The following is a 27930-nucleotide window of genomic DNA, read 5'->3' on the forward strand; positions in this document are numbered from 1 at the left end:
CAATATTTTTATGATGTAACTTACTTGAACTTGCTAATAATTGTTAATTAACTATTTCTTTTATTCAACGAATAATTCATAAGATTTAAGAATGTACAATGCTTTTTTTAATCTAACAAACTTTTATGGTATAAAATAGTAAATCAATTGTATTCAATTAGAAATTATGAATATTTGCTTTTGTATGGCTTTCGAAGTGGATTGGCTTTATTTTGAATCCTTTTTATTGAAATTTTATTGGTAAACAAAACAAAAATACTCATAAGTTACATGGTATACAAATTCATTTATTAATAATTATTGTATAAGCAAGTTGAAAATTTGTAGAGTTACAGAAAGCAAATCATGGGAAACACAATGAAAGATTTACATGTTGCTGTCAATCCAGTTTCTGAAGAATGGTACTCTGGCCTAGACTCCCGGGTAACTTCTATGGGCGCATCCTCTACCGAATGATGTAACTCCCATGAGGACTCCGCCAACTGTAAGTGGACCACCGGTGTCTCGTTCACAAGCACCTAGATCTCCGATATTCAAACGACCTGCGCAGAGCATGTCACTGGTGATGTTGTAGTAACTGGCGTATAATTTGATGCACAACTGTTGGTTGACAATCGTGACTTTAACCATGTACAAGTTTATAGGCGAGATGCCTCCGTCCTGTTGATTCGAATAAAAAAAATCCTTTTATATTCGCCTAAAAAGTGTACATACACTTTAAGCTAGCCACGAATAAAATTATCTTACTAGATATATTATGTACCTACAGTATAATTTTTATATTTTTATCATTGAAAAACTTCATAAATCCGGTCATGCTTATAGAATATTCCTCTATTAGGTTCATGTATGCTCCTTAGTTGGAGCTAGAAGTTGTGATCGAGAGATCTGTAATCAAAAATTCTCGAGACGAGTAAAATCTGAAAAAGACATTCTCGAATCTCGAGAAATCAGTTTTTCGAAATTTAGAGAATTCTCATTTCTTAAGCAATGACAAACTTGAGAAGTGGATAAATTGTTACTTTAAAAATAACAAGGGGAAATTGATCCGGGAAAAAAAAGCTGCTAACCGGAACCAAAATTTTAAAATTACTCCAGTTAAAAAAATATGTCATAAAAGGGGCTAAAACAGTTTGAAAAGAAAAAGAAACATTTTTTTAATTCACCGGTGATTTTTTTGCAAGAAAACTACCGAATTTGAATTGGAACAGAATTTAGTAATTTTACCAGTGAAAAAAATGTCTAGAATTTGATCTCACACGGATTCAGCTTGTAGAAAAATTGGGCCGAATTACTTGATGACGTTGACTTTAATGACGAAGATATATTTTTTCGAAAAATCAATAAACCAACTTCGAATTTATGAGAAAAAATATACTTTTCAATCCGAGAATTCGCGATTCTGCATCTTTCCGCGTCATTCAAATACTCCTCCGTTCCGCCGTATCCGCCTCTACCATATACAAGCATGTACATTTTGCAGGTATTCCATAATGCTGGAATCCAGTCGATTTAAAGAAGAAACTGGCCAGTTTGAGACTCTACAGACATTTTTGCACGATTTTTATTTATTACATTAAGTATATGGACGCTAATTTGTGTAGTTAGAGGAAAATAGGCCTATTTGACCTCAAAACATCTTAAAGCACCCAGTAGCGAAGGGTGGAGGTAGGCTGTTAAGATTCGCCATAAATAGTGCACATTAAACTTTGTCAGTCATTCTTATTTGTTTTCATTGAAATAAGACTACAATAATTTATAGATGCTGTTGGTTAGTTTTTAAAATTCAATTAAACCATTAGCCACTGACTGCACCAATTGTATGAATAACAAAACGGCAATTTTAACATGAAAATAACGAAATTGAATTCTTGAACAGAGTAATCTGCAGAATTTTTTTGTAGTACGAAATGACTGTTTAAATACTGCAATCCTTGTGAAAAATTTAGAAAATTCAAAACTCTAAACATTTAACATAATATTTTTGCGCTTTATCAATAAAGAGATAATTTTCATAAGTTAAAGAAAAAGCTTCTTCAATAATAACATCCAGCTAAGTCAGGTCAGTTACTAACTTTGCTTGGCACTAATTTAGCTGAATTTAAATACCCTTGCCAACTTACAATCTGAAGACGTAGTAAACTTACAAAGGGAGTTCCCCATCCAGAGCTGCGGCTTTATCTGCTACGGTATCTCCTTGGGCGGGAAGGGTGACTATAGCTACATCAGGTCCTAAGTTCAATGCTGTTGCCAAGAATAGTAAACAGATGTCATAATCAACACGTTCAGCGGTGTAATTTTCGTGTTGCACAATTCTGTTGACCTCAACCACTTGGCCGCCGGCGTCGTGTGTGGAAGATCCTGCACGAATTTTCCATTGCGCTGCGATGGTTCTGAACGACCACACATAATATAGATTATAACATTATTTGCAATATTATTTAATATAACATACTGTTACACCCCCGAATGGTCCCCATTTGGGGATGTCTCCTCTGACGGTCTAAATAGGCCTGAAACATTTCCAAACTGACGCATAGTAATGGTTTATAAAAAAATGCAACGCCGCAATTTATACTCCACTGACAGCGGCACGATTTTTGTGCGCAGTAGAATCTTCCAGAAGCGGTTTGCTAGCGAATTGGTAAACAGTGCGATTATCACCCTCCGCAAAATCGCTTAAAATATTATAAAAATGTAGTAGTGTGATATAGTTTTATTTAAAATAAATCTCGCCGTTTTCGACGATCATTCCGGTGCATAATTTGTTCACTTCCAAGTCCCGAACGACAGACGATGATCAGCATACTGAGCGAGGAAGGAAAATGCGTCTCCTCGCTCACCCCATTTTGACAGGAGGTGACAATACATAGTAGAAGACCGGAACGCCCGGCGAAAAGCGGGAATTGAGTTATTGCGCCATCGAAAGAAACATAAGGTTTAATTTTGGAACATCCTTAAATCTTGGGTGTATTAAGTATTAAAGAATAATAATTTCATTATGCGCTAGTACAAGTGTTTGTCCAGCGCCGGATGTCAGTTAAAATTAAATTAGTAATATCATTTACCATAATGGATTAGTGATTACAAATCTGAGCCTAAAGCCTTTAATTGATCGAATTTGAAGTATATACCTCAGATAAAACTTAGTTATTAGAAATAATTTGCATAAATCATAGACGGATCAATAACTTGTAGGCTAGCCGCTAGAGCACCAATTCCAAAAGTGTAACCGTGACAGTTCGCCATATCACACTTCACCGTGAAATGTTGTATCGGTAATATATATGATCGTATATTAAAGACCGTCCAACCTGTTTGTGTCGTATTAAGATAAAATTCATGTCCAAATAAAACACGATTCTTGTCGGTTTACAGGAACCCAGCGGCAAACAAATTTTGAAAATAGGCGATGTACTGGATAATTTATTATGTTAGGCTAGGTTTTCATTCTTTAATTCATGATTTTTGAAAATGCTTCACGAAAAACGCGTATTGTTTTCATCTCAGTGCTATAGAGTTGACCGTATATTATACGGTCATCTCTTTCCGATAACAAAACTCACGGCGAACTGTGCTACTCGTACGATGAAATGTAATACGTAGAATTTACAGGTGACCAAGTGAAAGATACGAGTCCAACTTTTTATCTAAAAACATTCTTATAAATAATATTTGAAGTCGCTTCGATGGATTTATATTAATTAGCCTCAGTAATCATGCGAACATTTTTAAATATGTCAGGGGAAGATTTTTTATCTCACCACTACTTTCTTGATAATTTATCCCAAAGAAGTTGTGGAATTTGAAAATACGCCAGAATTTAGAAAACACTTCATAGTTGAAGTTGAAAGTAGCAGATACATCTGACAATATTGTCATGTTTCTGAAATTCTTAAAACTCTTGTTTAATTTTGAATATTCGTATAACTGATACAAAATTAATTAAACCGTAATATTTGAGTGTTTCACAAGCATAGTGAACCAAGTCCATTCTGGTTATTTTTGAGTAAGCTAGGTTAAAACATAATATTTAAGTGTTTCTTATTCTGTAAGGGTATAATTTTACTTACATAGTAACTTAAATTGACTCAAAATAACACTTCAGAATAATTGCAATCAAACCCTTACAGAATTATAAATACTCAAATATTATGTTTTAACCTAGCTTACTCAAAAATTAATAATCAGAATAGACTTGGTTCAGTATGCTTGTGAACCACTCATTTAAGGCTACTGCAGTATGCATTAATGGAATAGATAGATTTGCTTCAGACCATCAGTAATAATTCTGGTGAAGACCATCATGTAGTACCATCATACCAATTATTAATCAATATTCAATTAATGAACAGATACTTAAATACATTTCAATACCGCACCGCTTGGGAATTTTATATAACAATATAATAATATTTTAGAAAACTTTACAATAATAATTTATATACACTGTAATCAATGATATTAATATCTGACGAAGTATCTGGGGAAAAAATGACACTCACTTTCCTGTCGGGTCTGCCGAATGGTATAATCTGTTCTAACGCCATTACAATAAAGGTGATATTGCTATAAATTCCCGATGCTTTTTGTCGTCTGCCGAATGGTTCGGTTCGAACGGGTTCGCTCAAATGAACATTGACACTAGAAACGCTGTTCTAACGTCATTACAATAAAGGAGATGTTGCTATAAATTCCCGATGCGTGATATCGCGTAATGGAAATTGCATGACGTCTACCTATACATGTGCGAATGTCGCTACGCGCGAATTTCCTTGCTAGCTACTGTATTGATTGCGTTGTCCATTAATAATGTCATTGACTGAAATACAAACAAACTCGCTTCAGCGCATCTATTCTATACACAAGACTTCTATCGGCCGCTACGGCAGCTATCTATCTATTAGCACTTATTATAACAATTGTAATTATGTTCAAAAGAAGCCTCTTGGAGGCCATCCATGGACTGAAACCGTATGCGGTTTAGATCCGTGTGCCATACAAAACTTATGATGTCTGTTCATGAAAATATATTTTCACTAAATTTGTAAGTGTATGATATACACGGATACAATCAGATGCTTATAATATACTTTGTGGAAATATATTTCTATGACCATAAAAGATAAGCTTAGTATAGCACACGGTTCGTAACCGCATACGGTTTCAGTCGATGGATGGCTTATAAGTAGGCGCAAAGATGCCTTGCGCCATCTGTAATCATCCAACGCGCCACGGTTTGGCCACAACTGGATTAGACGGTTAATTTATTGTAACAATTAACCTCTTTAATACATAAATATGATAAACTATCCTTATAGCCACCGATAGCAGCCTTGTCTATAGAATAGATGAGCTTGTGTGTTGAAATTATTGTAAAAAGTAACTTTCTTTGGGCTATAGTAATCAATGACTTACCCATCAGTGCATCGGGCGGCTGTGAGAATGATGGTGCGACTGATTATGGATCCTCCTCAATCCAGGATAAAATTACCAGTTCCTTGCTTTTCTTTGAGCAAGGCTACTTGGTAAGGATACTCAGTTATATTAACAGGGTCTCCTCCAACAATCCTCCCTTCGTGCATGGGGAAGGGGGGAAGGACAGCGCCTATAAACAATATTCATGTTTTCAATTGTGTAGCACTCGTTGGCATCGACGAATAATTATTATCAATATTTTCTTTATTTTTGTAGCACGTACCAAAGGGACAAATTTAAATTTAATACAGGGGGTCCTCGTTATCCGAAGGTAATTGGTACAGAAAAATATCTTTTAAAACAAATTACTTAGTAAATGGGTTTAATTAGGACACGTATAGAAAAGAGAAAGACACGTGAACAAGACAGAAATAGAGTGTGGGATTGAAAGTGACTTTTAACAACAGTGCGCTATTGAGCTTATTTTACAACGTTATTATTATTACCACGTTTTTCTTAACTCGTATTCTTGTTTATCCGGTGGTTGTTTATCCAGTACAAATCTTGCAATCGATTTTTAACTAACTTTCCGACTAGCTAGACATTTGAAACTTTTAGAATATATCAGAACACGATGAAAATGCATTCTTTTAATACGTTTAGCCATATTTAAGTAGAATTGAATTCATTTGCATTTAATTCTATTTTGTATGAAAAGTTATTTCGGAAGAAATCCGTAATCCAATCCACTATTATTGGTTGCTAAGGGGGTGGTCCTAGCAACTTAATTATTACTATGAAAATCAAAATGACATTTCAGTATTCTATATTTGTTTGTTGCAAAATAGCAAAAAAATGATTTGTTGACAATTGCCTTATTTGTCCTAAATTATTATTACATAGAATTGTCAAGTTTATATGATTTAACAGAAAATTTAAAAACGTGGTATATTAAAAGTTCTTTTTATCTTGTAATTATTTTTTATGTGTTTATGGCTTTTATGCATTCTTCTGCAAATTCGTAACTGCAGAAACTCGGATAATGAAAACTTCCTGTACCTACCTACTTGGCACTAGCAATAAATGTTCGATTTTTTGATGGTCATTATTCTTAGTAAGAAATTAGTGTGCAAATATTTAAAACTCAAATACATACATAACATTATTTTTATTCACGTATATTATATCGCCTCTGTTCTGGCAGAACACACTAACTGGAGAATACTAGTTTGGAGTAATTTGACTTTGAAGTTGTTAAAATGTTTGAAATGGTCTATCATGTGAGTTTATTAAGTAATCGTAAAAAGGGTGACTTTAAAATAAAGACTGTTTATTTATTAAGAAGGTTTCCAGACGGTAAAGTTTGAAATAAGGAACATTTTGGTACTAACTCAATGTCATTTTTTCGAATTAGTGTCTCTGCCAGAACAGTGACGATATGTAAATCTAGCTTGTGAAATATTGTTGGAGGTGCTTTATTCTGGACTTCGGAAACTTGTACGTATGCAGTTCGCCGTTTCACACTTCACCGTGAAACGTTGTATCGGAAATATATGGCCGTATATTAAAGACCGTCCAACATCTTTGGGTCGTATAGTACTGACATAAAATTCATGTCTAAATAAAACACGGTTATTATCGGTTTACACTTTTTAGGAAGCCAGCAGCAAACAAATTTTGAAAATAGCCGATATACGGGATTATTTGATAGGTTAGGATCGGTTAGGTTTTCATTCTTGAATTCATGAATTATGCCAAAATCAGCTATAAAAATTGAATTAATGTTCATATTGAATCTAATAACATTGGATTGATAAGAAAGCTCACTGCGAACTGTGCCACAGTGAAATGTTTTACGTACAATTTAAATGTAACCCTTTATTCTACGGTACTCGTTTACCCACCATAACCATATAGACAATATTTTTCAAATAAATATAATAACATGTAAGAAAAAAATGCTCACCATTGGCCAAAACTAGTACCATAACTTTTTATTCACTTACATGTTAAGTCTGACTTGTGAACAAAATATTTGACGCTTTATTTGATGGTAGGTACCTTTTCCTATTTTCATTATTGCATAAAAAATGTTATTCAAATATTCAAATACATAATAACTAATGTGTTACGCAAAAATAATTATGCTCATCATTGTCGAAAACCATTGGCGAAGCAAATGGAAAATATATAATATACTAGCTAAGTAGATACTCAACATTAGCAATCAATGTTCAAAATTATCTGCCGTCATTATGCAATAAATAAAAACTTCAAAAAATTGGCACGTACATAACATTCTTTTTATTCATGTAAATGTTGAAAACGCTTTATTTCACAATATGTACTCTTTTCTGCCACCCATCACTATATAAAATATTAAAATAAGTGTATATAAAAAAAATACTCACCATTGGCGAAAACTAGTAAACAAGCAATCACTGTAAGATGGAACATTTCGATTCAACGGTAACTGATTCCTTTCCTTGCTCTGGTTTATATAGGTCGTCAATTATTATCTAATAATCATATTTGATAATAGTAATCATATCTGAATACTTATCATGTAAGTAGATGATATCGATTGTAGTTCTTAAGTTATTAGTGTTATTACTAATTAAAACTCTTATTACATTGTGTTGAAGATTATTCGCAAATTATTATAATATATTTTTAATTATTCGTGTTTAACGATGCAATCAAAAACGACAAGTGAAAAAGTAACTCATTTGTTTCAAAACAAATTAAAATAACAAAAGTGAACGCATGACTCATTCGTTTTTTAAAACCAATGAAAATACAGTAAACTGCATTACCGATCGAGCTTTAATTTCGTCAGCTGAATGCAAAACTATTCTAACTGACATTTGAAATTTTTGGGGAGAGAGTTTTTGAAACAACTTACTGATATTATTTATTATCTTTATGGATAAATGGATGCATCATATTTTAGTAGGATTATTGATGAAAAAAATGGTGCATACACTTGTCCATATAAATAATAAATAACTGTAAGAGGCTGTTTCAAAAAACTCTTCCGCAAAATATTTCAAATGTGAGTTAGAATAATTCTGCATTCAGCTGACGATTTATTATCTTCGCCAATTATTGATTGTCACTACGACTACACAATAAATTTTGAAAATAGTTTTATTTTTCATTTTTTTCTCAGAGAAGATAACAAAACGCCTCGAAATTACACAGTAGCCATGTTATTTAAACATATTTTTGTAATTCCCTGAACACTGTATACTAAGTACCAATAAAGCTTAGTAGGGACAAGAAATATCGTGGCACATAGTAAGTTAAAGTTGTCCGACACATTTTCATCTGAATTTTAATGAACAAGGGTTTTAGTTTAAAAGAACTCTTTATTTACTTAAGTATTTTGATCGACTTGTGCAAATGATATTTATTCTGACCGGCGTTGTGTCCCTGATAACTAACTATTGATTTTATTATTAGTAAAATTATTTTTTTTTCTTCATAAATCAAAAAATTAAAACTATATGTACCTATATCATATTATTATCACAAATACGTGATAATAATTTTGTGCACTGAGATAAAAATGAAAAATGTATTTCAATCAAAACAGCTACCGGACGAATAAAAATAACATTTCACATCTTAATGAAACGTCATCAGTATTGCAATCTAATAAAGGCGTAACCGCATCTGTTATACTTTCTTCTATGAACAACTTTAGTCCGACTATTAATTTGCCATTCAACTCAAGTAAAATTTATTTATTTTACACAATACTTTACACATTATCAATTTAAGACGTTCACATCATGGCATTTAAAAACAAGAAACTAGTATTAAAACAGCATAAAAAACAAATAAATGGATGCGGTATTGGAAAAAACAGTTTATATAGTAAATACAAAAATTATAAAGTAGATACATGGTGGTACACCGAATTTTAGTGAAAGTTTAGTGTGCCAGAAACATTGAATATTTTTTGTATTATTTCTTTTTTTAAATAGAAAAACAAATTTGTATGCGATAATTTTATTTAAACACTAACGTGTTAAATGGTACAAAAATGCATTATTTATTTTTAATTGACATTAATTATCACAAAGTTGAATAATAATTGTACAGTACAGAGTATGCTAATACACTTTCAGTTGTAGGTACATTACAGAAAGCAAACAACGGAAATCGTAATGACAGATTTACATGTTGGTGTTAATCCAGCTTCTGTAGAATGGTACTCTGGCCCAGACCCCTGGGTATTTTGCCTCGCCGCATCCTCTACCGAATGAGGTGACTCCAATGAGGACTCCGCCAACTACGAGTGGACCGCCGGAGTCTCCTGAGCAAGCATCTTGACCTCCGACTCCCAGACGACCGGCGCAGATCATGTCATTGGTAATGTTGCTGATACCTTTATAAGCTTTGATACATAACTGTTGATTGACAATCGGGATTGTGACCTTATACAAGCTTATGGGCCCGATGCCTCCATCCTGTTGAATTGAATAAAAAAATATTTTATAAATTTTCCCAATAAAATCCACACACACGTAAAACCAAGTCATAAATTATCTTATGTGATATACAGCATTTGAATCTTTTTTTTGTCCATCTTTGCTCCTTAGTTGGAGCTACGATTACCTACAGTTTCTAATCGAGAAAGCTTGTATCGAGAATTCTCGAGACGAGATAAATTAAAAAAGATAAATCTAAAATTTCCAGAAATTATTGTTCCGAAATTCAGATGAGAAATCATCGGTGAGAAACTCGAGAACTAGCAATTATATAAGAGAATAGACAAAAATAACAATGGAAAGTTGAAATGAAAAAACAAAGTTTCTGACTGAAACTGCAATTTAATGGGTTACAAAAATTTTGCTATAAAAAAAAGTAAAAAATGCTGACTTTAAACCGAACCGGAATTTCTTAAAATCGCCAGTAATTTTTTTTTTTTTTTTAAGAAAAATTTTAAATGAATTTGATCGTACATGAATTCGGCCGGCAGAAATTTTGAGCCGGATGAGTGACTAGTATTTTTGAATTCGAGAATTCCAGGAAACACAAAAAGTCGAGAAATTTGATTGGTTTGAAGAACAGGCTGGTTAGGTTGAGAAACTCACACTCAAAGGTCATAGAAAGTATATGAATGATTTTTTTTTAATTAGATTGATATGAAAATATGGGCATTTGAGTTCAGTTATTACATCCTAAAAACCCATATGGTTGAACAACAAAGCGCAATTTTATTCGTGGGTTTCAAACACGAATGATATTTAAATAGAATGATCAGAAAAATATGAAAATCTCAAAAACCGGTAAACACAGGTGACTGAATAAAAGCTGCAATCTTTGTGAAAAATCAAGTTAATTCAACATTTGAAACATATTACATAAAAGATTTTCATGAGATAAAGAAAGGACTGTTCCAATAATAATATCCAACTCGGTCATGGTAGTTACCGACTTCACTTGTTACTTTTTTAACCTTAGACTATAGATACATCTAGACGCCACCCGTTGCATTGCTAAATGAAGCCGCGTGCCTTGAAATGAGCGAACGCATTCGTCTACAAATGTTCGAGACCATAGACCATTTCGCTAGTGCTCGCCCAACGTGCTCACACTAGACGCTCAGAATTAAAATATAATTTTCTATTTTTTTACGTTATATAGTATTTTTAAGCGGTCAAAATGCAACCATTAGGTAAAAATATCCATAATTTAAGTTATTTTAAAGAAACACTAGGTCACTGATATTAAAATATATAATAAAATAAAAATAAATTATCACGAACATGTATCAACTTACCTATGAAACGTAATACCATCTTCTTGCTTATCAGTACGGCTAAATTATTTTAAGACAACACACAGAACCATCTTTTCTACTTAATTAACTTAAAATATTTACCATTGACTTTATGTTTAACACAAAAAATATCAATTTTAGCAACTCGAGCTCGCAAGTTATCGACGCTACGTAAAGCGTTTCGCCCCGATTTGATGGCGATACTTTTGGAAACTAGCTACTAGATATGTAGACATTTTATCTTACTCTAGCGCGTGTCCCAGAGATTGCAAGGGTGCCGAATACTTTCTCACTCGCACTCATGCATAGTTTTTGTTCAGGCCTTGATTTTAACTATTTTTTAAGAAGATTTATTTTAATAGTCTTACAGATAAATCTCCCCATCCTGTGACAAATGCTGAGGCGCCATCGGCTACGGCAGCTCCTTGGGCGGGAAGAGTGGCTATAGCTACAAGAGGTCCTAAGGTCAAATTAAATGTCAGGAACAGTAAACAGATATCATGATCATCACGACTGGCGGTATAATTCACATGCTGATAAATTCTTTTGACCGTAATCACTTGACCGCCAGCGTTGTGTGTGCTAGAGCCTGCGCGAATTCTCCATTGAGCAGCAACGGTTCTGGAACACCACAATATATATAATGAAATCATTTTCCACATTTAATTTGAAATTTTCCGACCATATCTTATCTTAATAGGCCTCCACAGTGTGTGTGTATTTGTGTATGAGTGAGAGTTAGTAACGACCTAATAGGTTGAGCGAGTGGCTGACATCCATTTTTCTCGTAAAAACAAATCATCATTTGAAACTTTTGGGATTACATCAAATATTAGAGGACGCAGAGAACTGGAAGGCAAATATTGAATCATATTAAAAAACTAGAAGTAATTAACTCTAAAAAAACTTGTTTTAGGTACCTACCTGTATAATGGTTTCTGCGAAGCTATTATATACACAAGGCGGCTATCGACGGCTTAAGTGATAAATATTATCACTTTATCACATTTATGTATTGATGCGGTTAATTATTACAACAAGTTAACCGTCTAAACACTCTAAACTATCAAAACTGTGTATCTCGCTCTAAAAGTTAACATTCCCAAAAGTTAAGACATATCACTTTTTGACAATTTAGACGGATAACTTATTGTAACAATTAACCGCCTCAATACATAAATGTGATAAACCATCGTCGATAGCCGAATTGTGTATAGAATAGATCCGCTGATGTGTTGAAATTATTGTATGCTATCTTTTGTATGCTAAAATAATCAAAGACTTACTTATCCGTGCAATGGGCAGCTGTGAGAATGACGCTGCGACTGATTATGGATCCTCCGCAATCCTGTACGAATGTAATGCCATTTCCTTTCTTATCTTTGAGCAGGGCTACTTGGTAAGGAGCCTCCTTGATATCAGCAACGGATCCACCAACAATCCTTCCATCGTGCAAGGGGGATGGAGAAAGGAGGGCGCCTAATACGATTTATTCATGTTAGCAATTGTGTGGCACTTTCGCATCGAGGATAAATGAATATTTATTTTCATATTTTCTAAATTTCCCACGTATTTCATCTTCAAATCTCGCTTGTAAAAAAAATATTAGGGACCCGCTACTTTTTTTTCAATATTATATTCAAACTTAAAAAAAATATTTAAAAATATGTGTTAAGTACGAATAATAATTACGAGATAAAAAGAACTTTTTATATACAACGTTTTTAAATTTTCTGTTGAATCATATAAAATTGACAATTATTCTATGTATTAATAAATACTTTATTTTGTACTTGATAGAAATACTGAATAAATATAGAATACTGAAGAGTAAATTTGATATTATTTCATATTGATTTCCATAGTAACGCACGTATATATTAATAATTTAGTTGCTAGGACCCCCTTAACAACCAATAATAGTGAGTAGTAAATATTACTTTAAACGATTTTTTTCCGAAACATACAAAACAGAATTAACTGAAAATGAATTCAATTCTACCTAAAGATGGCCAAAGTAATAACAAAATGCATTTACATCGTGTTCTGATATATTCTAAAAGTTTCAAATGTCTAGCTAGTCGGGGAGTTAGTTAAAAATCGATTGCAAGATTTGTACCGGACAAACAACCACCGGACAAATAAGAATACGACTTAATAAAAACGTTGTAATAAAAAATAACCTTACCATTGGCGAAGACCAGGAAACAGGCAATCACTATAAGATGGAACATCTTGTTGTAATGATAGTCGAAAAAAATCTTTCTTTTATACGTCTTCAATTACATATCATTGATCTGATTATACATTATTTTTATCATAGCTGAATACTTTCATATTATGTTAATGATACTTATCGATAAAGTTTGATAAAAGTAATATCGTTTGTATATACAAAAACACTTCTGAGAAATATATAACGAGTAAAAAAATATATTTGAAAAAACTATGACACCCAGCAGGGATCGAACCTAGACACTTTGGGAAACGCGGTCACGTATACTCACAACTATGCTATAAGTGTCATATTTAATTGCGACAAATCTTAACTATTTTACAACGTTTTTATTAGGTCGTATTCTTATTTATCCGGCACAAATCTTGCTATCGATTTTTAACTAACTTCCCGACTAGTTAGACATTTGAAACTTTTAGAATATATCAGAAGACGATGCCAATGCACTTTTTAAGTAGAATTGAATTCATTTTTAGTTAATTCTGTTTTGTATGAAAAGTTATTTCGATACCATTATTCTTTGCTAGGGAGTCCTAGCAACTAAATTAATAATAATATATACGTGCGTTACTATGGAAATCAATATGGAATGACATTTCATTATTCAGTATTTCTATCAAGTACAATTTTTTTGATCGTTTAAGCTAGTCAAGTCAAGTTTATATGATTCAACAGAAAATTTAAAAACGTTTTAGGTATATAAAAAGTTATTTTTATCTAGTAATTATTTTACAATACTCTCTGAAGTTCGTAAACTGTGTAAAATTATGTTTGTTGAATAAAATAATGATACTTTCTTAAACTCTGTGAATTATTCGTTGAATACAAAAAGTAGTTTATTATCTTTTAAATTGTTATCTGTAAGACTCTGACAAGAAAACATCACTTAATTAAACGGCTCCTACCTCTAGCGATTGCAAAACCGGTATTGAATTATTTATCGATACTGAAATACCGATTTAAAAAATCCTTAATACCGGTATTTTCGGTATTAAGAAACCATACACGTTTTTCGAAAACAAATTTAATGTTATTTTTTCATTACTTCCTACCGTATTGTATATTTTTAAATTTAGTGTATAGGATTAATGCTGCCAAAATGCAAATATATCGACTGCAACCTACAAAAGTTCAATAAGAATGAAAAACAAATCCCTCAAATACATATTATACTCATTAATTGTCATGATGATTTAACATAGGTATTTCGAAAAAGAAAACATCCGTGGCAAATATTTCCAATTATAAAAATTGATCCAACGTTGATAGTTCATCCAACAAGCGTTGAATTTGAGAGAGATTTTCTTGTACCCGGACCTTATAGTACGTGTAAAAAGTAGCAGTTCTATAATATAATGATCTATACATATTTAAAAAGGTCAACATAATAATGTTGGTAGGTGCTTCAGGGTGCTATAAAAGTTTTAAATATATTTTAATGGCTATATTTATTGATAAATCCTTCTTTTTCTCTAAAATATGTTTTGACAAATACCGGTATTCAATAAAAAATGCTGAAATACTGGTATTGATAAATTTATTCGGTATTGAATCCCTAAGAACCTCATTGTTATATTTTCGGTAATTCTGTAAAAAGGTGGTAAATTCTTTTTAATTCATTAATAATTTATTGTAAGTTATTAGTTCCAATCGAGCTTAATGCGATACATCAGTGAAACGACAAATAATTTTCAGCGAGAGAGAACGTAGAGCTGGGAACACGTCAATTTGTTTCGTGATGGTGGCGGGGGTATTAATTCTTAAATCGTGTAAAGATGACTAAGAACGTTACCCATTTACTTTAAAAAGAAAACATGTGTATGAATATATTATTATTGGTACTAATAGAACAATAAACAGAACATTAAATGGACGCATTTTGGATTTCTATGACAAATTATATTTCGTTTGGCATGCGTCATTTGCACCCGCGACCCGCAATCTGAGGTATAGCCTTAAGGCTTCAGTTGAGGCATGGTCTAAAAAGATTGTGGTTAGACAATGCGCGGATTGTGCAAATGACGCGTGCCGAACGAAATATAATTAATGTTATGTTTATTGTTATATTACTAATAATAATATTATATTCATTGACATGTTTTCTTTTTCAAGTACATACGTAAAGTTTTTTAGTCATCTTTGCACGATTTAAGAATATATTCATCCGAAGCCATGACAAAACAAATCGACGTGCGCACACCTCGACTTTCAGTCTCCGATTGGCGACGAGTGCCAAATTTCATCGCACCTACTGTTGACAATTATTTGCCGTTTCACTGAAGTACGCTCTTAATAATAGTGGCTCGAATAACTAACGCAGTGTCAGTAAGTTAGATGTGTCCTACATTTATTTTCATCTGATACTGAATGTAGAATTAGTATATTCATAATTATTCGTACAGTGTTTTAGTTGAGAGAAATTTTTATTTACTTTAGAATTTTTATCGACTGATTTCATTGATTATTGCAGTTTTTTATACATTGATTAAGTTTAATGATAGCTACCCATTATTTTTTGTTTATAAATTAATTATTTTAAACAAGATAACAAATAAATTATAATAATAATTATAATGAGATAGGCTTACTGATTCATTGATAAGAAATTGCTATATTAATTCATCTGTGTCTCATATACAATTTAATTATTGTATTGGACCAAAACTCATCTTTGCCATACAGCGGTTATAATCGATTCAGAAATGCCCATGATGAATTAATAAAAAATCAAATTTTATTATATTTTTTGAATTATTTACCAACTCAGCATTCACAAAATTTATTTATTTATTGATATATAATTTTATTCATAAATAATACTTACATAAATATAGCCTCAAATCGTGATACACAATCTTTACAATGAAAAATAAATATACCAAATAAAGTTTTATGAAGATAAATTAACAGTGTAGAGTGATAGTCTCCAGAAATTTGTTTATAAACATAATATGTTATTATTAATAAATATTGTGTCATAATAAATATATATTATATATTTATTATGACACAATATAGGTTATGTTTACAACACGTTCTGTTTACTTGTATTGAGCGACTAACTAAATGACACTATGCGCATGTACCCTGGAGACCGAAATGAATATAATCATAATAATAAATTATGTGTTTCATCGGCGCGCAACTTCCGTCACATGCCAAAAATACACTCTGTTCTGTTTTCGTATGTGATCTGTTGAAGTATAACTTCAAAAATCATGCGACACTACTACTTTACACAATTACTTAACGTAGGCTTATTGCATCTATAAAACTGCCTTTTATCTCCATCGTAGTAGACTGCATTAGGTCGGAAAATAATGTGACATTTATATAATATTACCATCATCAGACGGCGTCGATTCACTGGTGGATGAAAGCCTACTCCGCCTTTTTGATGAGCCGCCAGCACATCTATATGTATGGTGTTACCCACCCGGAAAACTCCTCTCGGTGGCCAACACTCAGTATTACTGACCCTCACAAAGGCTTATAGAATTACTTCTACCGATGCGTTGTCTGTCTTTGCTGGAGTGCTTTCATTAGATTAGCACATTTATGTATGTGCTGCCATGAGGCTGCGGGATCTGGAGGCGACGGTATTATAATATCGCCTCCTCCGGGTCTTGGATCCAATGCGCTCGAAGACTTATTTTACGCGCTCTTACGTATGACACCGCGTTGCGTGTATGGCAAGGACGGTCATCTCTTCTCCCAAGAGCACACTGATGTATTTTTTTGTTTTTTTAATTTAAAGTGCCCAGTGGAGATAACCAGATAGTCTCAAGACCATTGGACTTCAGTTCTTAGCCGGGTTCAGTGATTTTGTCTCCAAGTTCTGTCAGCTTGGCCTAATAGAATCTCCGACATGCTTATGTGGCTAATTACAGGACGCCGAAAACATTCTATAGGAATTTCCCCATATGTCGGTTGAAAGGGTAACGTTTCTCAAATTGGTCTGACTCTTTGTTGGATCGGTCGCCCATTGCAACTTGGTATTCACGAGGAAAAAAATTATCAAATTTCAAAAAGTTTTCAGCATTTTACGGCGAATGGGAAAGACTTTCTCATCGAGGATTGACTGTAATATATTATTTCAAAATAGGAATTACACCCACTCTAGTGCACGCTAAGCAAGTTCTTCGGAAGTTGCTCCTGGGACACTCTCAGCACAACATGGAAGAATGCCTAATTTTCAACACGCCATGGCCAAAGCCTGCATAAAGGCGGTAGAGACGTGGCTAGTAGTGGATTGAATAATATATTAGATAACCACTACTAATACATTCAGTAAGTAGATACATTAAAATGTCATTACATAGTTATAAACCATGGAATAAGATAAGGTATTTGGAACATAATAAAATGAGGTACCTACAGTCGAACAAGAATTTCTTGTCCATGTGTTAAAACTGTGAACTAACAAGCCCCTCCTGTTTAGTTAATCGCGCTTCCGTTTTCAAATGAGAAACGCCACTAAATGTATCATTTCATTTTATGCTTTCGTGGTATAGAGATCTATAAATTTACCTAATTTCATGCTTTTTACAATAAAAATATGTCTAAACGATCGGGATTTTTTTTTTAATTTTTCTTCTTCGACCATGTCCGATCCTAATAGGATCATATGGGCCTCCACAGAGTAGAGGTTTGTATTAACAGATTTTGTTTTTACGAGAAATGGATGTCAGCCACTTGCTCAACCTATTAGGTCCATACCCTGACTCACACACACATTGAAAAACAATATGTGTACTTGCCAGACCCAGGATTCGAACCTGGGACCCACGGCATGATAGTCCAACGCTTATGCCTAAACATATATTATATATTAAACTTTTTGTTTATTATGAAGAAGAAAAGGAGTCGTACCCATGTCACTGAGAAGTCTTCTATATGCAACTACAGCGACTTCCGGTTATCGACGAGATCTTGTTGTCGGACAGTACTAAAAATGTTACTAAATATTTGAATTAAAACTAAATAAGCAATTGAACATACTCAAGTACATAATTTTGAAAGCACTTCTGAGAAAATATATTAATTATATTAATAATTGTCGCAATTAAGCATGGCAGTCGTAGCAAAGTGGTAATGCACAGGGCGCGATACCCAAGAGACGCAGGTTTGACTCCTCTCAGGTGTTTTAATTTTTTTCATTGATTAGAGGGGTGATTTAAAAATTATGTATGTTCAATAATTAAAATGGTACATTCTTAAAATCTTGTAAATTATTTGTTGAATAAAAGAAATAGTTAATTAAAATAAACAATGTTAATTACGTATTCTGTGTTTTTGTTATTAAATTTGTGAGTGTGCATAGTAAGTACCTGAAGATGCTGAAAGGCGAAACCGGGCATTACAGTATATCATGCATTTGACGGTAGTTAATTTAGTCGGCGTGATTATTGCAAGACTTTATGTAATAGCGAATTATGGGCCTGGTGAAAGCTCTTTTATAGTACTACATTTATCTAAATCATAATAACATTAATATTTTGCAATCCGTTATCAGTTGAAAAAATTGTGCAATATTTCAAGATATCTACGATCGCGCTTATTTTTGTACATCTTATCAAAACTGTGCAATGACCGATAATATTCTGTATAGACATTTTGCCACAAGATATATAAGACAAGATATATTATAAATGGCATGTTGTGTGAGTGATGATGGATGAAGACTCGTAGTCTGTAGTTCGATAGCGAGATTCATTTACGGATTGATAAATGCAGTGCAGGTACATAAAGACAATAATACAATAATATAAGATAGCACGTGGCACGATGATACAGAGTGACAGTTACACGATCAAGATGAAATGTGGAGCGAGATATTCTTTAAATCGTGTACAGTTTATTTTTATTCAAGAACAACGCCGCACTGTTGATCACTGCTCGAACAAAGTGTTTCGCACAATCCAATCCGGCGTAGGTATCACAAAGGGCGCAAAATTTCAGGTTTATAAAAATTAACCAGCCATTTTTAGGTCAAATTATCATGATAGTGATAATCGTGGCCCTAATATCCAGAATCGGGCCCCCGGACTAGGATCATTAGTGGATAGATAAAGATAACTAGACTAAGATAGTGTGACACTCTAGAGTAGCGTTTTCCAAATGGTGTTTAAGGTAATGTTAAGGGTAAGTATTCCGTGTATTTTTTGTGTAAACTTGAGTTATTTGAATTATGTAGTTGTCGAATATAGACGTATTCTAAAATTGTATCGCATAACCACCAATTTTAATTTTTATCCTCGAAGTAAAATAGCGCCAAAAGCGACTTTTTAATATTAGAGAAAATGTGTGATGTGTAGTTAGGTACATCATCACTTATCCGGCCAACCGGTCATGACGGGCCCCCAGGCTAGAGTACTGTCAGCCATCCCCTTTTGGAGGTAATGGTGATAGTATTTATGATGGGGGGGGGAATATTTATATATAATATTAGCAAATTAAATTTGTGTGTATGTAAAAAAATGCTTTATTTCATTTATACGTTTAATTAGAGATTTCTACAGTGCCTTAGCATTAGCATAATAAATGTATGGAAATATGTATTATATTATAGGTAGGCAATAGTGGGTAGGTAAGTTAACAATAATAATTTCTTTTTGTCACTTTCAACATTTTCTTTAACAACTGGAATTGCAGTTTTTTGTGTGATTTTATGAACATTACTTATTATACTACTTCACCATGTTCGATCCTAATAAGATCATAATGTGGGACTTCACAGGCTGGAGGTTTGTATTGACAGATTTGTTTTTACGAGAAATGGATGATATCCACTTGCTCAATATAATGTGTATTTGCCAGACCCAGGAATCGAGCCTGGGACCCACGACATTATAAACCGACGCTTAAACCGCTGGGCTGTTGTGGGCGTTTATGAACATCCAATTAATTACATATTATTCAGTTCTGGACGTATTTTTTGTGAAAAAACCGGACATAAAAAAGTTTTAGGGGAGGAATGTTACAGAAAAAACTCTCAACTCTAATTCTGAATGGAGAATTTTAGGAAAACGCTTAAGTTTTTTTATTTCCCGTGCATAGAAAGTTTTTCTTCCTCTACAGAATGCCATCAATAATTATTGGTATTCAAAAATTTTCTGATGGCTTTTATTCACCTTGACATGACAAGGAAATGGTTCAACCATGAGCTCCGAGGATGAAGCTTGAAAGACTGATGTGTATTTATATGAGGGTAGGGAAAAAATCAATCTCAATAAATAAATCATGTTTAAATGTTACATAAAAATACTATATTTCTTTTTTTTATAGATGTATAGAATTCTTATATTATAACATTTGTGTTTATAATGTAAATGATAAAAACATGCACACCACGATGACAGAATTACATATTGCTGTCAATCCAGTTTCTGAAGGCTGGTACTCTGGTCGCTACTCCTGGGAAATTGGGCAGGCCGCATCCTTTACCCCATGAGGTGATTCCGACGACTGTTCCGTCAACTACAAGTGGGCCGCCAGAGTCTCCATCACAAGTATCTCTACCTCCGTATCCGGCACAAATCATCGTCTCAGTGATAATCTCGGTACCAGCGTACAAGTTAGTACACTGCTCTTGGTTGACAATCGGGATGGTGACCATGTACATGTTTATGGCTCGGTCACCTGCATCCTGTTGCATTAATTAAACATATCATAATTAATATATAGTGATACCAAATAACACAATAAATGCCAAAACCCTCCATCGATAATGCTATAATCGACAGAATTGGGAAGAAAAATAGTATATCTAACTAATGTGTAGTTGTAACTTTTAAATTATTAAAAATAAACGAAACAAAGTGAGAAAGTGAAATAGAAATACTGAATGAAAGTAGCGTTGTTTTTTTACTCGGCGGGGATGGAAGGGTCTAGGACGATTTGGCACACGCCACGGAATTCGAAAATAAATAGACGTTAGGTACTTATAGGTAGGTACCTAAAAAAATATTTAATATTATTACCAATTCATATTTAAATGTTTATATTATGATTAATAGTTGGTGAGAATGTAAATATGCAGACGTAAATAATGATTTAATCGTGTATATGTTTAAGTTCCAACCCAAAAAGAGTTTTTTATTTTATATAAAGCCTTAGGCATGGTAATTCTCAATCCGCAATAAAGAATACATTATGTTAAGAGTAAAATGAATTAAAACTACTAAGTAGTAGATAGAAACTGATTAAAATATCTCGTCTACGTTCTGTATACGTGTCTACGACAGTGCGGCGTCCAATTGTCCGGAGTGCAGTCGTCCCATTCCCGGGCTGGAAGGATAGAGGATAAGGTAGCCGTCAGTCGGGAAGCATCTTCGAAACCCCCTAACTAACCTACTCGGCCGCCTTTCTTTTTGTTTTTGCGCCAAAGTTTTGTTATTTCAACCCATAGTTTTATATCTCACGTGAAAAGCCAAATATACTTCATATTTAATTTCTCCAAATCCGTGGTTTTAATTATTATAAGTGTAAATAAACCCCCAACATAAACCCATTCATATCAATAGATGTCTCAAATCATAAACAGTTTATACTAACAATGCTGTCATTATTAACATTAGATTTACGTTACAGAAATCATTATGTTAATAAATTACTTCACATTTGAAAATATAATGATTTTACAGAAGGTTATAAGACTATATAATTTTTGCGTCAGATTCAGGCTTATAAAAAAAATATCTGAAGTTATAAACATTGGCATTTAATTTAACCCAAAGCTTGTTGATTTTTTGAGTATTACCAGGGTATTTTTGCAGTATCACAAGGTATTTTTGCGTCCTGGTCAGTAACAAAAATACAAAATTTCTGTAAAATACAATGAATGTATTAATAATAAATTACGAATGTAGACCATCTAAAACAGAAAAGGTCAAAGATCCCTGATTCATTTGTTAGTACCTAGATATTAAAACTATAATATAATTCTTCATAATACTTGCAGATAAATGTTAAATTTTCAACATAATAGTATAATAACTAAACAAAATAACCTAGAAATATTTTATAGAGATAATAAACAACAAATACCTATTATAATGCTGAGCAAACAACATTTCTTTTTTATTACCTACATAAATAAAACTTAATTATTACCACGTTTTTATTAGTTCATTTTCTTGTTTGTCCAGTACAAATCTTTCAATTGATTTTTAACTAATTTCCCGACTAGCTAGACATATGAAACTTTTAGAATATACCAGAACACGATGACATAGAATTCTTTTAATACTTTTAGCCATCTTTAAGCAGAATTGAATTCATTTTCAGTTAATTCTGTTTTGCATGGAAAGATAGTTCGGAAAAAATCAGTAAGGTGGCGCTTCGATCGAATTCAATGCTTGCACTTTTGCGTAACTGTGTTCGACGATTTTGAAAAAAGAATTATTTCGTGTTCGTGTTTTTTGTTTGTTTTTTACTTCATTTCAAGTTAAGTTAGTTTTAAAAATTTCATATATGTTATTCAATTACTAAATATTTGAAAAATTCTTATAAGTGCACTCTTTATTACGCATTTCATCATTTTCGTTAATGGGATAAATTCATAAAAAAAAATTAAAAAAGTGTTTATTAATACATAGAATTGTCAAGTTTATATGATTCAAAAGAATTTATAAACGTGCTATATAAAAAGTTCTTTTTATCTTGTAATTATTTTTAATTAGGAATGAAACTAATGTCCATTCCGGCATCCCAAATCAGTCCTGTGTTCTGCTTGCACACCCCTTTCTACGCCATTGAAAAATTCACGAAATATGAAGACCAACGATTGTGATACGTACATAAAACTGAAAAAGTAGTTTACTTACATTGAGAAGTCCCCATCCGGTGGCGAATGATAAGGTTCCATCAGCATATGTAGTTCCTTGGGTGGGAAGGTTGATGATAGCAACATTGGGTCCAAGGTTAATAGCAGTTGATACGAACAACAAACAGACATCAAAATCATGCCAAGTTGGAGAAGTGACGAATTGTGGGTGCTGAACGATTTTGGTGGCCTGTACGACTTGACCGCCAGCGTTGTGGGTTGCAGATCCTGCACGAACCCTCCATTGAATGGGGGTGGTACTGTAACTCGATAATATAGATTATGAAATTATGTAAAACTTGGTATACCTACAGCCCATACAAAATGCAAGAAAATATATCTAAGTTATTTATTTAAGAATACAACACATTGTGGACATAACAAATCTAAATTCAAGACGTACACAACATGAGATTTACATTATAAGTCAAACATTACCCTCACAAGAGAGAAGAGAATGTAGAAAAAGAAATATATATATAATAACAATAATAATAACAAAAAAACTAATCGAAACATACTTAAGTACAATTTAATACAGAAAAATATAATTTTTGAGAACGAAAAATATACAATTTTATACAGAAAAATACATTTTCAAAAATAAAATGCAAAGTACATCATTGAAAATGTCTATGTCTTTAGGGAGCGCATTTACTAGTCTTGCACCCGTCGCTAATGGTGCCTGATAGGCTTGACACGATGAAACGGTTCCAATCCAGAATAAATCATGGCTGCGACCACGTAGGTAATTGACACGCGCATGGAAATTCAAATTCATTAGGACACCAGGATTGGAAACCATCAGGCAAAAGTGTTTCAACAGCAGAAGAGACCGACGAGATTCAAGAGAGTGAAAAGTAAGCATGCCTTGTAGAAAGGCAGTCGGAAAATAATCATCTGACGAATTATCGAAAGGAAAATAGTTAAATGTTTTAAAATAAAGATATCGAAGAAATTTCTTCTGGACGCGTTCTAAAATAAGCTTATAGGATGACTGTGGTACACGTGGTGGAACTCATTGGAACAAGCTAGAGCTAGAGCAAGAGCTTATAACTTTGATCATTTATCGAGTTTCAAGAATTCTCAAAAATAAGAATATTTGTTTTCTTGAGAATTTAAAATCACTTATTTTCTTTTCTCGTTACGGATTTTTGTCGATTTTTTTCATTTTGTAGCTTAAAAGCTACAAAATGAAAAAAATCGATAAAAATCCGTGGGAAATTTAAGAAATTCCGTACGAAGTCTTTTTACAGTCTTTCCAGTTTCGGTCGGCGGCCATAGCCTAGAGTAAATTTTCTCGATTTTTCGAGAATCTCATTGATGATTTCTGGAAAAATTAAAATTTTCTCTAGATTGACATTTTTTGGTTATTCCTCGAGAATTCTTTAGAGGAAATTTCTCAATCACACTGTCACGCCGAAATGATATAAGATTTTATATTGACAAATTTCACACAACATAATTATAATATATTCAAATGCTACAGATTATTTAATATCGTATCGATTGAATTTTAAATTAATAGCTAAGAATTATTTTAAATACTTCGGATAGCGTAGGTATTAGAAATTATTCATAAGAACGACAGATGGACCGATAGCTTAATAGATAAGTATTTCCACTCAATTGTATAATACTGAAAGATGTGAGTTGAATCCTAGTGTCTCACATTTTTCATAATTAATTATTTGTTTATTAAAAAAAATATCGTGCATTCTTCGATATTGTGCATAATATGCAGTAAGTATTGAATGTCTTGTTGATATGTTGAACTATTTTGTGACTTGATTTTGCTATGCTTAAAAAAATAATGGCTTACTTGTCCGTGCAATGTGCGGCTGTAAGAATGATGTTGGGTGTCAGGATCGAACCTCCGCAGATCTGTAAGTATTTTCCAGATCCGTCATTGTCAACGAGCAGGGCTACTGTGTAAGGTGCATCAGTGATTTCAGCTGGCATTCCTCCAATGATCCTCCCGCCGACCATGGGGACAGGAGGAAGAACAGCGCCTAAAAAAATCGTTGAATAAAAAATCATTTCATCAGATAATAACGAAATTTGGGATTTAATGATGTTGTCCATAAATAAATTATTTATATAGAGATAGACATATCGTATATACAAATCGAATGTTTATTTATTTATTTAAGAAATAGAAACATTGCGGACATAACAAATCAAAATTCAGGGCGTTAACAACATGAGATTTACATTTAGTATAACAAATATTACTCTCACAAGAGAAAAGAAAAAATAAAAAATATAAACAATTTTATACAGTAAAATAAAATTTCAAAACAAAATTTACAGTACATCACTGAAAATATATATCGACTGTAGAAATAAAAAAAGGGCGTAACTCTCAGTTTTTTTTTCAAAAAGGTGTTATTGCATAATACGACTAAATGAACGTTGTGTCCAAAGGATGTAAGCTGCAAATGCCGATTTGTTATTTAAAAAAGTGACGTGGAAAAACGACTTAACCATTAATTTTGTTGGTGTTTTTTAATCAAATTAATTATTAATTATCATGCACTTCGAGGTTATGTCTATTTTATATTTTAAATTTAACCGAAAACCATAACAAAAACGTTTTTGTGCCTCCTGTAAAATTTTATATTTTTGGATTACGCCCTTTTTCCTTTCCACAGTTGATATGTTTTTGGGGAGCACTTTGACTAGTATTACCTCGCTAACGGTGCCTGATAGGTTTAACACGACGAAACATTTCTGACCCAGAATAAATCATGACTCCGACCACGTAGGTAGCAGTGGCAAAGGGTGGATTCATTCTTACTTTTTTTTTTCGTTAAAGAATACATATTCCACATATTGTTGGTTCATTTTTTTAATTCATCAAGCTATGTCTAAACCAAACTATAATAGATAAAAATTATTATTCTATCTATAAAATATCCAAATTTATGTACGATTTAATTGCATAATTTTAGATATTTTATAGATATACGAGTATTTTTTGACTATTATCTATTATGGCTTGGTTTTCGCAGGGTTTAATTGAATTTTAAAAACTAACCAACACCATTTTATTTATTCTGTAAATGTAGTCTTATTTCAATGAAAACACGTATGTATGACTGACAAAGTTTAGTGTGCAATATTTATGGCGGATCTTAACAGCCTACCTCCACCCTTCGCCACTCGTAGGTAGTTGACAAGCGCATATAAATTTAAATTCTTTAGGATGCCAGGATTGGAAAATATTCCTCAAGATAGCACGGAAAAATGTCTCAACAGCAGAAGTGACCAACGAGATTCAAGAGAGTGAAAAGTGAGCATGACTTTTAGAAAGGCAATCGGATAGTAATCGTTTGATGAGTCGTTGACAGTAGGTAATTTATTTTATTTAAAAGATCGATTTACTTAAATTTGATTGAATACTTAATTTAAAAATGTATTTATTTATATTATTTGTTTTACTCACCATTGGCGAAGACCAGGAAACAAGCAATCACTGTAATACGGAACATCTTGATGTGGTGGTACCTGATTTCTTGGCTTCGTTTTTATATGTAGTCTCTTACATAATTTAATCTGATTATTCAATATTAATCATATTCATATCTACATACCACTATATAGATCTGTGTTGATAATCGTATTATCTTTATATCAGATTTTTTTATAAAAGCAATAGAAATTATTTTTCCTTCTAAAAAAACTATCATATTTAGCTGTTTCTAAACTTATTCATGCATGTAGCCATTGTGTAGTTCATTATTAGAGAACCTTAAATAGTTTTGCATTACTTCGATTTAGGGATTGCAATACCGGTATTTCAAAACCGGTATTAAATTATTTATTGACACCGAAATACCGATTTTCAATATTAAAAATACCGGTATATTCGGTATTAAGAAATCATACACGTTTAGGTTTATCAAAAATTAATTTAATATTATTTTCTCATTTTCAAATTTAGTGTATAAGTAAATGCTGCCAAAACGCAAATATATTTGAACTGAATCCAACAAAGTTAAATAGGTAATATTAAAACAAAATCCCTCAAATATATTGTGTAATATAATTTTTGCGATGAATTTAACATACTTAATATGTCGAAAAATAAAATATTCGTGGCAAATATTTCCAATTATTCTATAAATATTTATCCAACAAGTATATCCAACAAGCGTTAAATTTGAGAGAGGTTTTTCTGTACCCGAACTTATGGTATTTGTATAAATTAGCAGTTCTAAAATATTATGATCTACACATATTTATAAAGGTCAACATAATAAATGTAGGTTGCTATAAAAAAAAATAATAGTTATATTTATTGATAGGTATTTCTTTTTTTCTATAATATGTTTGGACGAATATTGGTATTAATACCGGTATCCAATGAGAAATACCGAAATACCGGTATTGATATATTCATTCGGTATTGCAATCCCTATTTTGACCTATATAAATGAGAATACTGCCATTCTGACTGGTAACCCTCGGATAAACTCTGATGTTTCAATATAAAATAATGAACTTATAAATGAATTAACTGCTTCTCATTAGCTTTAAATTGTCGTGATATTTTATTAACTAACTTCTACAAACTGAATATTATCACAAATATAATAATATACAATGAGATAAAAATTCATTACGCATAAATTTAAACAGTATAATAATTTT

The 27930-nt window shown here is 32.4% G+C and overlaps 2 protein-coding genes and 1 pseudogene across 2 annotated transcripts; all 3 read right to left on the reverse strand.

Annotated features, from left to right (window-relative positions):
- Positions 1 to 366: 366 nt before the first annotated feature.
- Positions 367 to 7875, reverse strand: LOC147078927 (trypsin-4-like; annotated as a pseudogene).
- Positions 7876 to 9602: 1727 nt separating this feature from the next.
- On the reverse strand, positions 9603 to 13446 carry LOC147078928 (trypsin-1-like). Its single transcript, XM_085955584.1, has 4 exons — positions 13401 to 13446; positions 12499 to 12691; positions 11581 to 11833; positions 9603 to 9896 (listed from the first exon to the last, which is right to left on the reverse strand). Exons 1-4 carry the CDS (start codon positions 13444 to 13446, stop codon positions 9603 to 9605), a joined length of 786 nt encoding a protein of 261 aa, XP_085811710.1.
- A 7365-nt stretch (positions 13447 to 20811) lies between these two features.
- LOC147078929 (trypsin-3-like) lies at positions 20812 to 26768 on the reverse strand. Its single transcript, XM_085955593.1, has 4 exons — positions 26723 to 26768; positions 25097 to 25286; positions 23276 to 23534; positions 20812 to 21096 (listed from the first exon to the last, which is right to left on the reverse strand). The coding sequence occupies exons 1-4, from the start codon at positions 26766 to 26768 to the stop codon at positions 20812 to 20814; spliced, it is 780 nt and encodes a 259-aa protein (XP_085811719.1).
- Between the last annotated feature and the right edge of the window lie 1162 nt (positions 26769 to 27930).

Source organism: Rhyacophila brunnea, unplaced genomic scaffold, assembly GCF_057557595.1.
Source record: "Rhyacophila brunnea isolate RB1 unplaced genomic scaffold, BYU_Rbru_1.0 scaffold_10, whole genome shotgun sequence".
Classification (NCBI taxonomy): Eukaryota; Metazoa; Arthropoda; class Insecta; order Trichoptera; family Rhyacophilidae; genus Rhyacophila; species Rhyacophila brunnea.